This window comes from Leptodactylus fuscus, chromosome 5, assembly GCF_031893055.1.
Source record: "Leptodactylus fuscus isolate aLepFus1 chromosome 5, aLepFus1.hap2, whole genome shotgun sequence".
NCBI classification, from domain to species: Eukaryota; Metazoa; Chordata; class Amphibia; order Anura; family Leptodactylidae; genus Leptodactylus; species Leptodactylus fuscus.
In genome coordinates this window covers 79,697,452-79,712,959 of record NC_134269.1, presented here as the reverse complement: position 1 = coordinate 79,712,959, position 15,508 = coordinate 79,697,452, and the positions used below count along the sequence as shown (strand labels likewise).

At 40.8% G+C, this 15,508-nt stretch overlaps 2 protein-coding genes across 3 annotated transcripts; one reads left to right on the top strand and one right to left on the bottom strand.

Annotated features, from left to right (window-relative positions):
• Positions 1-13: 13 nt before the first annotated feature.
• PIGB (phosphatidylinositol glycan anchor biosynthesis class B) lies at positions 14-11,640 on the bottom strand. Its single transcript, XM_075273526.1, has 12 exons — positions 11,417-11,640; positions 10,256-10,388; positions 9,662-9,782; positions 8,675-8,779; positions 7,895-8,025; positions 7,668-7,808; positions 6,020-6,071; positions 4,773-4,984; positions 4,326-4,390; positions 2,888-3,089; positions 1,556-1,736; positions 14-414 (listed from the first exon to the last, which is right to left on the bottom strand). Exons 1-12 carry the CDS (start codon positions 11,541-11,543, stop codon positions 295-297), a joined length of 1,590 nt encoding a protein of 529 aa, XP_075129627.1. The 5' UTR covers positions 11,544-11,640; the 3' UTR covers positions 14-294.
• On the top strand, positions 11,506-13,527 carry PIGBOS1 (PIGB opposite strand 1). Of its 2 annotated transcripts, none has more exons than XM_075273541.1 (2): positions 11,506-11,650; positions 13,211-13,527. In XM_075273541.1, exon 2 carries the CDS (start codon positions 13,267-13,269, stop codon positions 13,429-13,431), a length of 165 nt encoding a protein of 54 aa, XP_075129642.1. In that variant the 5' UTR covers positions 11,506-11,650; positions 13,211-13,266; the 3' UTR covers positions 13,432-13,527. The 2 variants fall into 2 exon arrangements, with proteins under 2 accessions (XP_075129642.1, XP_075129641.1); XM_075273540.1 differs by lacking the exon at positions 11,506-11,650 and adding an exon at positions 11,712-11,870.
• The last annotated feature ends 1,981 nt before the right edge of the window (positions 13,528-15,508 follow it).

Below are 15,508 nucleotides of genomic sequence, written 5' to 3'. Positions count from 1 at the left end.
AATGGAGACTTAATTAAAAAAAAGAAACTTTATTTAAAATCATCTTTGTCGTCTGTAAGGTTATTTACACATATATACACAGAGCTGGCGCGGAGCCGTTGGCATCATTTCTGCTTTCCTCTTATTGTAGGTGCAGCTGGATTGCTTTAAAAAATCACACTGAATCTACGAATTAGAAGCAGTCACGGTCTTTAAGGAATGGCATTGGCACAGTAATAACAATCCTTCATCCTTTCCAGTGGTCCCCCCTTCACATAATCATAAACCCATCATTAGTCTAAAGACTTCAGGTCTTTATTTCACTTGCCGTTCATACAAGTATATGTGACTTCCAATTCGACCTTCTGGTAGATGAGTATGGAACACAGACGCTGTCCTCACATAATGGTTTGTTACCAAAAATGGGGTTATTTCCTGGCAAGAAAATAGGAAATCAGATAAAGATTCAGTAGCTGCATCATTTTTAAACATCATCCCCACAATTTAACCAAACTTTCACTAAAATGTAGGATTATAAAGACTGTGACACTTTACAAAAAATATTTTAAGAGGGTCTCAGTTGTAAGTTTTATGCATATAGCAAAGCATTATATGCAAGTTTCTAATGATTGTAACAAGCAGATATCTTGAAAGCGGTGAGGGTTTTTACATCCTATATAGAGGTGGACACTGAGAAGTGCTGTCTATCAATCACCTGTCTGTCTACACTTACATGTTAACTACACTGGACGCTTTGCACAAAGAAGGACGTTGTGATGTATATAGCTAACAGGACTGCCTGGACTGGATACAGATTGACAAACTGTTAACATCTGTGATCATTATAAAGCCATTTTCACACGGCCTGTGTTTCATCAGTATTTAGCATCAGTACTTGTAAGCTAAATTAAGGAATGCTTCCAGAACAAAGAGGAGACGTGGATCGTTCCAGTTACTTTTTCTCTGTGTAGTCTCCTTTCATAGTTTTGGCTCATAAATATTGATGCAAAATGCAGACATTGAAGTGACTTACATCTATATGGATTTAGTCTTTGGAAACAAACAAGATTTTTCTATTGATTTATTGACAATAAACATGTCTTAAATGGTGAAGTTTTCTAAGAGATGCTACCCTGGAGCATCATGATAGTAACCTATAACCCAGTATCCGTATCTATGAGGCAGCAAGTTTACAGGGCAAGTTACAATTTTAGCTCTCTCTTGCTTCCAGTTTCTACTTGGTCATTTGTAATATTCATATTAAAACTTTGTAAAAATCAGTAGAAAGAAAAGTCCTGCATGGAGTGTTTGCGGGTAAACACTGTTTTAGTGGTCCCGATCTCCATAGTTCAGCTCCCCCCAGCGGACCCAACAATGGAAAGCCCAGGACAGATGTGAACCCAGCCTCAAGTATATAGTTTTCTTATCTTTGGCTTATTCACGGACTGAAACCTATGGAGTGCTGCATATATGGACACCCATCTTTACTCTTGAGATTTTGACTCAACAATTCCAGAGGCCCCTTAAATTAGTTGGAAAATGACCACCAGATTGTTCTTGGGTTTACTATACTCACCTTTTCTAGAACGCTAAACATAACTAAGTGCGTTGGTAATCGTTTGGAATCATAAAACTCTGCATTGAGCCAAGCCAGGGGGCTTAAGTAAAATAGATCAGCTTCATCAACATATGTGTCATGGTCTTCTAAGTCTGGAGGACACTCAAGGAAACTCATCTTAATGGGACAATGAACATGACTGAAAAAAAGGAAGAAAATTAGATCTCTGTTGTACTATAGATGATCATGTACAAAACAAAACACAATAAGGACAATTTGCTATAGAATGATGTGGAAAAGAGTATATAGCTTTAGGAGGTAAAATTACAACAGGTGCAAAGCCAGCAGTTAAAGCTATGGCGATATGTCCATATGTGATGTATAAGGATGTCAAATACTGGCGTCCCCCTGTATAAGCCAGAGTAGAGGGGCTTCTGAGAGTGTGGCCCCTGCTTAGTCTAGTCATATATTACACACTAACCTATTTATTTGAATAGGCAAATATAATGCAACCTTTTCCTTCCAGGAGCTGCTGAAAGAATGGGTGACCAACCAACATTTCCCTCAGGGATAAGAGATGACCGGGGTTTTAGGAGTCATCCTGCTACATCAACTGACTGCCAGGTTGGCAACCACTTCAATTACACAAGCCTAAAGGCGCCCCATACATATTAGATTATGATGGCACCTGCCAACCATCTATTGTGTATGAGGTTGTTACGACTCTTTCCTGTTGGGTTAACCATTAAGTACTATCAATGTGTCTATCATACACCACTATCATAAACATATCATTATGATAGACACCATGATAGTATTTAAGGGTTAAAGTGAACTTGTGATCAGGAGCAAGAGGTTCTATCTGCAGGCAGCATAGTATAGGGAAGGAGGAGTTGAGCAGATTGATAAATAATTTTATGGGAAAACCTTAATTTATACCTTTGCTAGAAATAATCATGGGGGCTGGCTGACCACTCCCATTATACAGATACAACTTACAATCACTAATAGGCCCACCCCCATGACTAGGTGACTGTTTATAAACCTAGAAACAGTAAAGATAAGAATAACTACTTATACAGAATTTTTTCCTACCAACCTATGTATCAAATTACTCTATAACATTACAAATTGTACAGCATTTTTACATGACAGTTTCTTTAAACAAGGATTGGGCTCATTTTCACTGAACATTAGCCAACATCAGAGGGGGCTGTTTCTCCCTCCTTATTGAAAATATATGCACATTTGGCTGATGTGTATAATGACGGGAAGTCAGGAGGAACAGTTTGACAATCAGTTGTCTAAGGTGCATGGAGGAATGCAACTACGGGATAAACCGCTACTCACCTGTAATATGGAATAGAGTGACAAGGCATCAGAGTTAATAGGGAAGAATTCTCCTTGTTGCATAACTGTTGAATGTTGCTCATTATGTCTAGTGCTCCTCTCTGGTGAATCAACCCAGTGTAGAGGGCAAGGGGTACATTTAATAAAACCAAAAGTGCAATGGCTGGTTTCTTCCAACGTTTAATATTTGATAATGAATAACCTAAAAGCAGAATTATTTGGGTAAGAATATGGAAATCCACACCAGAATACCAGAAGCATCCATGGAAACAACAAAAACGTCTGAGGAATGCTTTGTACACATTGATCTCCCTGATAACAAGCTTTTCTGAAAGGTACATTTGTTTAAATACTGTCATTTCATTTTTTATGTTTTAATAGTTCAGGTGACTATAATATGTTTTATTGCGGTTTTATAGCAGTTACCAGCACACTGAGCACTATAGATGTGAATAAAGCTCTGGTGAGATAAAAATCTTACTATACCTGCCCATGATTTACAGTATGTGTCTTTCTGCTTCTCACTCCTCTTCCTCGTCTCTGCTACATAGACTTCTATGAACTACAGCCTGTCTTCAGCAAAGACAGGTCTAAGCAGTGAACTGAGCAGGATAACAGGCAGGAGAGAAGCTGATAAGAGTAATGAAAAGCATATGACAAATTTTCTTACAAGTCACCTGAACTATTCATTCAAAAAAAAAATTTGAAACAGCAATTTGGAGCCAAAAATTAAGAGGAATTTGATTCCATCTCAGATTCCTTTTCATTCCCCCCCCCCCCAGCTTTTCGCCATTGAATGTTTCGCGATGTGGACTCTGCATCTGCAGCACCAGATTCTCCCGTGTGAACATACCCTAATTCTTTAAAGGTAGTCTGTCTCCGGGTTGAAGCATATTAAACCAGGAAAAGAGCAAGATAGATCAGGTTCATCTGAAAGTAATTTATTTCAGAATATGCAAATGAGCAGTCTGGAGAACCAAGGATGACTCTGTGCCTACAGACTGCTATAATACTCCAGCGTGAACGCAAGAACACAGGGGTGGGTGATTTCAGCATAGTTCCCTGACTCTGTCACAAAGGAGGGGGAAGTTGGGTGTATTACAGCACTTTGGAGTAACAGAGCTGTCCTTATTTGCATATTCATGGGGAAAAAGGCATTGCATTTAGGAGTGTCTGACCTATGTAACTGTGTTGCTGGCTTAATATACTTCTCCTAGGTAAGAGACTCCCTTTAAAGCTTGTTCATGCTTTGGTGAGAGATGCCATAGTGTAAAACGGGAGTGTTCAGTTAGGAAATATTTCTAAAATAAGGGAAGACTGCAAAAGAATTATTTTTTTTAGAAATGTGACGTATTAATCAGCTGTTAAGGAACGTGTAATTGAAAGTTAGTAAAATAAGAGTGCTCCAAAGAGAAGAAATAAAAAAAGCAACTCTTACCACAGAAGATCATGCAGAGCGGGAGTATTGGATAGATAAATCGAAATTCCTTATGACTCAAAGTGCTACAAAATTAAACAGATATTACAGCTGAGATTAAATCTTTCTATCCCATAGTCTGGGACACATTATACATCAATAGCAGAATCCTTCATTTGGTTTATAGATTATCTGTATTACAACCTAGCTGTACAGTGCAGCATAAGAAGCCAGATGGGGCTGGCGTGAGTAGCCCTCCATGTTGCATCAATGACAAAACTACTGCCGGATGACGGGAAAGTTCAGTAATTGGCTGCAGCAGATATGTAGCACCAGGGAGGACATCACAGAAGAGGAGAGCAATTTTTTTTTTTTTTTTACCATTCCTTGCACTCAGTTTCATTACATTATAGTTGTTCTTCTGCAGATTTCTGCATTTTGACATGAAGTATACATAGTATTGCTTACCTGTATATTAATACAGTCCAAACTATGGCGACTAATAGAACACGATATCTTCTTGGTGCCACTACACAGCCATGTACAAAAAATGGCAAGTGTATACCAATAATGACTGGAAATCCCTGAGTGATGTACCAGTGCCAAGGGTGAGACCCATAGAATGAGCCAATATTTTGGAGCACATTAAACTTCAAAAAATTCCATTGAACAACTGTCCACTGTAAGAGAAGAAAAAAACGCCACATTTATATACAAGAGTATCGGAAAGATTGTTTCTGGCAGTTTCCTTGTCAGCAGACACAGGGCAGCCGACAGGTTTACACAGCAAAAGAAGGGGATCTGTGACATGCTGCACCAAACCATACATTGCAACAAAAACACTAAATTATCACGCATGTTATATGTCTATAATGGCAGCAGTTTATGTTAAAGGGGTTTTGCAGAGAAAGATAAAACTTTCCAGTGCATTGTCTGAACTGGAAAGCTTTATTGCTAATATATGTCCAGGTAACCTAGAGCCCTGATCCTTTTTTCCCTTTCCAATTTATTTTTCCCTGCATGTGATATTATTGGTCATGTACTGAATCCACAATGTGGATAACCGTATCACAGGATATGTTTGTTTGTTTTAAAGAAACAGGAATTAGAGATTCATGACCTATGCCTTAGCATAGGTCAGCAATATCAAATTAGTCAGAATGGGATGAGCTGCCAATTAACTGCTTAATGGGATTGCGGTGCTGATGATCCATAACTAAATCCCATTCAATCTGAGCTGCATTACCACTCCCAGCCACCACACAAGGTATGGGGCTGTGGCTACTTCAAGAGTTCCTCTTCCTCTTCAGTCAGCTGACATGGATGACATGCCCTAAACATAGGTTATAAATTGTCAAGGGAGTCTGTCATCAGAACCCAGCATATCAACCTAGCTCAGTAGAGAGGCTATGATCACCTAAATAAAACAGTGTTTTCCCCATGTGAATAGATGCCTCCTTTGTAACATTATCACTGTTTTTGCCAATATGCAAACAAGATCTTTGGAGCAACTAGGGTGCTGTCATTGTTCCAAAAGTGCGAAGATCCGCATTGCTCCAAAAAACTGATATCTCGCCAAAAGGGGAAACCGACTGATTTAGGTGACCATTGCCTATCTGCAGGGCTGGGATAATATGCAGAGTTCGAGTTACAGCATTCCTTTAAAGCCAGGGAAAACATTTTTATTAACTTTCAATAAGCTTACTTGGTCTTACCCTGCCAAAGTATATCCAGTCAATTATCACTGAGCCTCCAAGGGTTAACAGGCTGCAAAAAAGAACAGCGTTTATGACCCTCAACTAATTGAAAATAAACCCTTGTGCATTGAAACACATTACTGCATGGTACTATTATTGGATACAAATCAGTACTAGTCATATGAGGGAAACACCGTCAGAAATTCCAGTTAATAATAAAGATTCCCTTTGAATGATGGGAACCATAATGCGTTGATCCAAAAAGTATATTCGAAGACGGTGTAACTTTATCTTAGGGCTGAGCGGTTTAGCAGGCAGGTAAGGAGCTGATAGAGAGATAGAATGAAGCTCTCAGGTTGAGAATGGCCACATCTTGAGCATAACTAAAACCAGGAAAATTTGTTTTTGGGAAGATGAGATTGGATGTTTCTCCAGTCAGCATCGAGGGTCAGGATGCGGAACAGGCTAGGTCCTATAAATACTTATGGATGACAAACTAGACTGGAGACTGAGTGCTGGTAAGGTGTGTAAAAGAGGGGAGAAAGTAGGTTGTTCTTCCTTCAAGAATTATGGCCGTTTGATGTGTGCAACAAGCTACTTGGAGTATTTTACCAATTGGTGGTAGCTGTGTTCTTATTCTATGCGGGTCCAGCATGGGAATAAACAATGCCAGGGCAAGTTAAGAAGATTGATAAGTTGATTAAAGAGCGGGGTCAGTAGCAGGGCTACAATTTGACCACTGGGAGTGAGGAGGAAGACCATGGGGATATTTAAATCGATTAGAGAAAAGACCTCTCACCCTCCACATAGGGTCCTTGTGGGTCAACAAAGCTTTGTCAGCAGAAGATACAACATTGTTACAGTAGTTAGAGGTCTAAAAGGTTAACTCTGGGGGGGATCTCTCTGCAACGACAGGGTGGAACCATAATGGGGGGGGGGTCAGAGGTATTAATTGTATTATCGCTGACACAATGGATGACTCTGTATTAGCCGGTATACTACCTGATTGTATTATGATTGTACTATATACGCTGTTATTTGTGATGGTTTGTTTTGTATTGTTGACTGTGTACCAAGAAGCTGTTGGAAAACCCAATGGGAATCAATACAATATACTATTTTATTCTACATCAGGAAATTCTCTAATCTGTTATAATACAAAGTTTCTTATATTTACCTGAACTATTCATTTACAAAAAATTTCTGACATGAGAGGATCCTTTCTTATGGCAGAAAGTGAAGAAGGAGGCAGGCTTCTTCCTTAAAGTCTCCACATTCTGACCTTCAGCTTCCTGTGGCGGAAAGCTGAAGTAGAGCTTAGACTTTCTGATGCGGCTTTTACTCACTGATCAGCCCCAGATGAGTCAGATGAGTAGGACTATGCAGTAGATGGTCTCCAGCTAGGGGTTCTATGGCTAAATCAATGGTAAGATTGAGTAGGACACATATTTTCAGCGTTTTGATTCAGTCTCTCCATCCAATTGAATAACATGATTCAGGTAGCAGCTGATACTGAGACAGAATCCACCTCAAAATCAGCTCCAAATTCCATAGTCTTACTCTTTCAGTTTAAGCAATTTCAGTCTTTAGCAATGTATTTTTTATCGTTGTGCTATCATATTGACTTTACCATGATGCTACCATGCAGTTTTCCCTTGCTACTTACCCGACTGGTAAACACTGATGAATTATTAAGTCTAATTTCTTCTGTTCTTTGGAAAAATGGTATAGAAGCAATGGAATCCAAAGAATTAGTGCAGTTGGCCGGACTAGAAAGGCCAGAGCCACGAAGAGTAAGTACTTGGTGCTGAAAAACAAGAAAAGTGACATTCTTAATATGTAAGCTAAATGGAGAAGGAGGAGTATTTTCAGATGACTATGAGGATGTCATACCTGTTCTTTGTATGTGAACCTTCCAGAGGGTAGTAATACAAAGCCAGGGTGCCAAGCACTGTTTCCATTGTGTTTGTAAGGGTTCTGGAGGAGCAGTACCATGTAAACCAGGAGCAGAGCTGACTGAAGTACTGGAATAAAATTAACACTAATGCTTATCTTCCCCCTTTATATATACACATACAGAATAGTCACTCTAAACACTAGGCCACATTTACAGTGACATAGAGTTGCCTGAGATTTGTGGTACAATTGCAGTGTTACTGTGATTTCAGTGATTCACCAAGGGAAAAAATACTCGTAACTACGACTGTGTATTGGCTGTGAAATATAAAAATAATATAAATGGTCTACTCTTCATACTAGGAATTCACTCACTTACAGATATTGTGTACTTCCAATTACAAAAGTTTCACTGGAGGGAATTTTCCCAAAGGAGTACAAAAATAAAAATAAAACTTCACCTTTATTGATAATGTCGATAAAAACCATAAGGTTTTTATCGACATTATCAATAAAGGTGAAGTTTTATTTTTATTTTTGTACTCCTTTGGAAAAATTCCCTCCAGTGAAACTACTCTTGATACTAGCATCAAGACTGTCACATAAGAGATATGACGGACACATTCTTAAATAGACCACAACAGGCTTTAGGTATCTTTGACAGCCAGAATAGTGCTGCAGAAAGCAAAGTGCAGTGTGAATACAGCCTTAGTAATTACTACAGCCATTACATGTAGCAGGGAAAGCCTTAATATATTTTTTTGTATTAACACATACCACCCATTTTGCCACGCTTGAATTTTCTATTCGCCTTATTAAACTGTACAGTTTTACATCTGCAATGCTGGAGAACACAGCCTGAATGAGCCTTGGAAGCCAAATCTGGAGAAAACACAAAAAAAACACAAGTGAGTTATATATGTAATTTAGTAACCAAGATACAAGCCATCAATGAGACTATTTGAGGAATATAGAAAAATATTATATATATATATATATATATATATATATATATATATATATATATATACACACAGACAGTTACATTTTATAGAAAGTAATGGAGCCGAGATGCTGAAATGCAGAGGGGATGAAACTTTCTTGCACATACCACAGATGTATAGGCAAGCAGTATCTTCTACAGAAAGGGTGTATTAAGATGAAGCAGTCATGGTGCAGTCCTTGGCACATGCATGCAGTTTTACCACTTACTGGAGAGATACCAAAGTTAAAAGTGAAACGCACTTAAACCACAAAACTGCAGATTTGCTGCAAGACCTCACACCATGACTATACTCAGACTACATCTGAATGGATAAGTGTTCAACTGCTGGGGCCACATGGGATGAACATTGTGCAGACATTTTTTTCTGCAAAAACCAGCTCATATCGGATGTTTTTTGATTTGGATAAACTACAGGCATTCTCTATGGGCCCCCTGCAACTGCAATGCAAAGCTTGAAAGACGACCAAAAACTGTACCAATAACTGACAAGCTGCAGGTTTAAAGTCCATAGTACAGGTCACTTTGCATTGAGGGTTTTAGTTGCACCATGTGAATGAGATTTGATTTCAGCCATTAAGCTGCCTCTGTAGATGGAAGAAGGTTAGCGGCTGGAGAGTTTGCAGCAACTAACCCACTGTTATTACTGTCCGTGTGACCCCAGCTCTAGGTCATTGTTCATGATGATCCAATTATTAGAAAACTGTATGTATGGCAACTCATAAATACTATCCTGGCATCTCATGGGGAAGAACACTTACCAGAAAGGAGACATCATCCTTGCCAATCCAGTATAAAACTTTGTAAACAATGGCAAACAGAAGGGGGTATGTGAACCCCCTCAAACCTTCATTCCACTCCCATGTTAAATAGCCATAATTACCACCATTAAGGTAAATACAGAATGAATTTACATTTGCGAATATTTTACAGAACTTCACCTATAAAAGTTCCCTATGATAAGAAGTCACAAGAAAGATAAGAGAAGTGGCAGGGAAGTGCTTGGCTGCATCAAACCTAAATGAAGATTGTGGACATCATAGCATGTCAATTATACCTAAGGAAACACTGGTGCTTTCTGTATAGGTATAACAGTGAGAGAAACTTTCTATGAAAAGCACTGCAGAAAAAACTGGGATGCATTTCTGCCGCCACCTTTTTCTCAGTGCTATTTGGCAGCGGCATGCAGTTTTTTCCCTACATATAGTCGTCAACGTGCAAGCACTGGTGCAATGTACAACTAAGTTGCTATGGAACAGCAGTGACTACTTGCCCATAAACTTAAGTAGGTGATATATAAGACATATATTGGTTCAGGTGATAAATAATACTGCTACTACAGTAAAGGATATTTAAAAGTCATATTATGCGCCACTTCAAGGGACTGCCAGTATTCATCGGGGACAAAGCTGGTCTGTACCAAACCGCAGTTAACAATCCGAAAGGCAACTGTGAATAAGACAAAGTAAACATTTTCTCCGAACAGGCCTGTGGGAACAACACAAGAGAGACCGGTTATAACCAAATACAAGACATTACCTAAATAACCTTATTATTACCATTTATGTCTTCAAGAAAGCAAACACAAGACCTGGCCGCTGGCATGACAGTGATATGAGGGAGCTGCTATGTCTAGCTAATACAGCCCTGATAGTCGAGGGCACTATATGTCCCCCAGTTACCACTAATCTGAACCTGTCCCAAAGATAGCGCCAGTTCCCCATCTAGCTCCAAGGATAGCGCCAGTTCTACACCTAGCTCCAAGGATAGCGCCAGTTCTACACCTAGCTCCAAGGATAGCGCCAGTTCTACACCTAGCTCCAAGGATAGCGCCAGTTCTACACCTAGCTCCAAGGATAGCGCCAGTTCCGTACCTAGCTCCAAGGATAGCGCCAGTTCCGCACCTAGCTCCAAGGGTTGTTACCAGGTCACTGAATGTCTAATAAGTATTTGATTCCTGCTGTGATCAGGACAATAAATCCTGTGTACTCTGGATGGAGTAAAGGTCAGGCAGCAGCACTACTGCTCCATTCTAAGTCTATGGGGCTGCCAAGCATTGTGCTCAGCAGTCAGCCCCACAGATAAAATGTAGGGGCGTCCACAGGTCTGAGCAGCACTCCATTCAGGTAACAGGACCCTTCATAGTCAGTGGGACCTCCAGCGAACCAACAGTTATCCTGTCACTAAGTGTCGATCTTGGGACAATTCCTTAAAGTCTAAGGATTTTAGGTTTTGCATTTTACAGGGTCAATTTCATTTTGTATGGCTTTACATAAGGCATGGGCATGTTACTGTCCATATTGCAGTACATAAAACACAGGAATCCTTGCTTGCGTTTTCCACCTATTGTACAGAACCGCAGAGTGTGTGTTCTGTCCTATCAAACACCCCACTATTCAGACTGCACACAACCAGAACCTGACAGAACTGCTCATTCTCTATGGCCGTAGATGTGATCCAGGCTGAGCTCTGGCCCATGTAGTAAGGCTGGCCATTCATCCCCCGGCTGCAGTTACCTGCACCCACAGCCGCCTCCTCCCCCTCCTTGCTGTACAGCTTGGATCTCCTCTTCCTGAGCTGCACAGAGCCCTCCGTGTTCGGCCTCCTGATGGCTGGCAGTGCCCGGCTCCTGATCACCTCCATGGCTCTGCACGCTCTGTTGTCATGGCTTACCACGCCCGCTGTCACTTAGTCAGGTTAAACTAGAGAACCAACCAGTTTCGTCCATAACATTGGTCAAATCACTGGAGGTAAGGTTGTGTGTTACAGCGGGCTCCAACAAAATGGCTGCTTACATCAGTTATACAACAGTGTAGGTCTTGTTCCTGTATGTAGCGTGTGATCACCAGCAATATGGCTGCCCACACAGCTTTAATACATGACGGGAGACAGGCTCAGTGAGAAGAAGGTCATCTGTATCCAGTTGTCATTGCTCGGTGCGGGGCTACACTGGGAGCTGAGACAGCAGAGGTAGGCAGTGTGGAGCTATGCTTGTAGTACCACAAGTCTCAGAATGGCTCCCAGATTATGAGGCTGTGTATAATATCACGAATGGAATATGCTATCTTATCCCATGATTTTATAGTGTGGGGACCCCAGCAATGTTGGGAATGACAGGGCCTGCAGTCCTGATATAACCCTTCATCCAGTTCTAAACCAGCGCCATTCACCTGAATAAGGCTGTTCTGCAGTTTCCTAAACAACAGGTGGCTTGGGCACCACTGGGCAAGAAAGTCAGTAAACTTGTGTGTGGCTAGTTATACCATGGGTGGAATTTATTAAACCATCTATGCCAGTTTTCTGAGCGGAACACCACAGAGACGCCTTGGCGCAGCAATTATACTTCCATAGGAAATCTATAGCAGTACCTGACTTGCATAGACTTCTATTCTGACAGACAGCTGTGCATCTGATTTATTAAGAGGTCAGAGGCTGCTAATAATCCAGACACGGCTCACATCAGTCAGTGACTTTATTAAGACTGGCGTAACATGTTCGTATAATTATATAGTGACACAGGGCCACTTTAACCATAGGGCAAACGGTGCACTTGTACCAGGCCATATGGTTGTGGCAGGCACCAGAGTTTCTGCCTGGGAGAGTCCCACTTACATCTGTTACAGAGCAGGGAGGTGTAAAGCCCTTCCTCTGCCAAGAGAGACTTAAAGTGATGTACAGGACGTCTTAGGAAAGGTGGTGACGTCACTGCATCGCGTCACCTGTGCCAGGCCTGGAATTGTACCACAGTGCAACAACAGGAGAAGGAGTCATCTGCTCCACTCATCAGGGGATCACGGTGAGGTGAGTATTAGATTAGCTGTTTGTTTTTATAGTAAAAGGGAGCAATTGCTGTTGAGGGGACACATTTCTGAACATGAACATATTATTTATAGTGAGGGGAACTATTATATTTAAGGAGAGATAGTATAAGGGAGGAACTATTATTTATAAGGGGGCTATGTGGCAATATTTTAAGTATTAGCCCCCCCTCTTTATAATAGTTACCCTCTTTTATAAATAATAATTCCCCTCCTTATAAATAAAGTAGAACTATTATTTATAAGAGGGAACTAGTTATAAGCAGAAATATTATTGATAAGGAGGACTATTTTTAAGGACTATTATTTAGAAGAGGACATTATTATTTATAAGGGAATTATTAGCCCCTCCCTATAAACAGTATAAAAGTTGTCTGATCAAGGTCGTTGAGCACTGAGTGAACACAAGACTAGTGCAATTGGAATCATGTAAAATATGTTTTTCCATGTGAAAACCTTCATTGACTTTTTTTTTTCTTTAATTTGCTACAGGAGTTCAGATTTTGTGAGTTTTCCATTTGGGAAGAAGATTACGCTGCACATTGAGGATGATAAGCAGACTTCCCTCTGGCCAGGTAGTTCTGGCTGTGCTGTTAGGATTTGCTGGTGGTGTGTACATCTACAGGCCCCTTTTAGAGAAGTACATGTTGGAGAGGAAAGCATTACAAGCTGATGTCACCAAAACTGAAGCTGAGAAGAAAGAAAATGATTGAAGCATTTGTTAAATTGTTGACATGAATTTGCTTAGGTTTATAATAACGGCTGTTCTTCATATATTTTACAATTTGTAATAACATGTCTAAGAAAAATCTGTTTATCTGTTCTATTATTTTATTATTATATACCAATAATATAGATAAAGGAAAATGGTGCTAGTGTGAGCCACTATTGTAGCTAGGAGGACTTTTACAACAAGGGATCGTTGAATTCAGTCCACCTCCTTGTTATCTTCTAAGTTGCATCAATAGCAGCTTCTGACATAGTTGCAATCCAAATCTTGCGAATGTGCTGTACGCTTGGCCGCTTCGGGTTCGGGCCTAGAGTACAGAGAATGCTTTATGCTCCAACTTCATTCTGGGAGTGAACAGGTGTACAGCGCATGCACGAGAGTTGGTTCTCATCTATGTCAGAATCTGCTATTGATGCAGCTAAGAAGATAACAAGATGGAAAGATTTTACAGCAAGGTGGAAGGAGATATTCAAATTAGGATGACACGGCTGTTTTCGGAGTATAGGGATATCGTTCCCTGTGCTCCATAGAGCTTATTTACATATTGGGAAAATAAGAGATTTACAACAAAACCGCTTGGAGGATTATCAAACAAAAGGTGTGCCTGATTTTAGCCTTCATAAAGGCTATTTGACTATATGTTTATCTCAAAATGTTGCCAAGTTAGGAACTCTGTAGTTATTGAGTCAGAAGAAAGTTAGCAACTTTTATGCACTATGTGCCTCTGCATTCAGCAACCCCACTTTAAGGGTAAGTTCACATGGGGTTTTTTGGACCGAATTTTGATGTGGAATCCGGCTTCAAAAAATGCCTCCCATTGACTTCAATGGGAGCCGTTCACTTCTTTTTTCTGCAAGCGGTTTGTTCCTGCTCGCGGAAAAAGAAGCAAGCTGCCCTGTCTTGCCGTGATTCTGTGGCGCGACACTCCCTCCCGACTAGGCCCATTCATTTGGTCCTAATCCAGTCATGGCTAGCCACAGGAAGTGTTTTTTGGTCCGGATTCTGAGGCAGCTTCCCACGTCAAAATCCGTTCCAAAAAACCCCGTGTGAACTTGCCCTAAAACTTTATGTGAACTGCCATTTTGTGGTCGAGTTGCTGTGGTTCTTAAATACTTCCATTTTTCAATAATGCCACTCAAAGTTGATGGTGGAACATCGAGCAGTAAAGCCTGAATTTAAAGGGATCCTATCATTAAAACTCAAATTTTACTGCCTCCCACTTAGGAATAGCCTTAAGAAAGGCTATTCTTCTCCTACCTTTAGATGTCTTCTCCATGCCGCTGTTCGGTATATAATCCGGTTTTCGTTGGTATGCAAATGAGTTCTCTCGCAGCACTGGGGGTGGGCCCCAGCGCTCAAACAGCACTGGGAGCATCCCTAATGCTGCAAGAGAACTCTCCAGTGCCGCCTCCATCTTCTTCTCGGAACGGGTCTTCTTTGCGTCTTTTTCCGGCAGTGGCTTCAAACTTCTAGGCCTCGGGCAGCTGACTGCGCGTGCCTGCCAGCCACAAGAAAATGGCCGCTTACAATACTGTGTAAGTGGCCATTTTCTTGTGGCCGGCGGGCATTCGCAGTCAACTTTGTCCTAGGCCCGAGGCCTAGAAGTTAGAAGCCACCGCCGGAAGAAGACGCAAAGAAGACCTGTTCCTGAAGAAGATGGAGATGGCGCTGGAGAGTTCTTTCGTAGCATTGGGGACGCCCCAACTGCTGCGAGAGAACTCATTTACATACTGACGAAAACCAGATTATACACTGAACGGCGGGGCGGAGAAGATATCTAAAGGTAGGAGAAGAATAGCCTTTCTTAAGGCTATTCCTATGTGGTAGGCAGAAAAAAATTTGAGTTTTAGTGATAGGATCCCTTTAATGATTATGAGCAGTGTCTAATATATTCTATATACAGTGTGTTCTGGATAGAACAGGGCACACACAAACTTGTCACACACCTATTGGATTTAAACATTTAGAACAGATGTAGCCAAAGAGTCATGACTTGGTAGTTTCATGCGTTTGTGCAGTGCGCATTTGAAGCTTGCACGGAAAAGCATGCTATGCTGTCT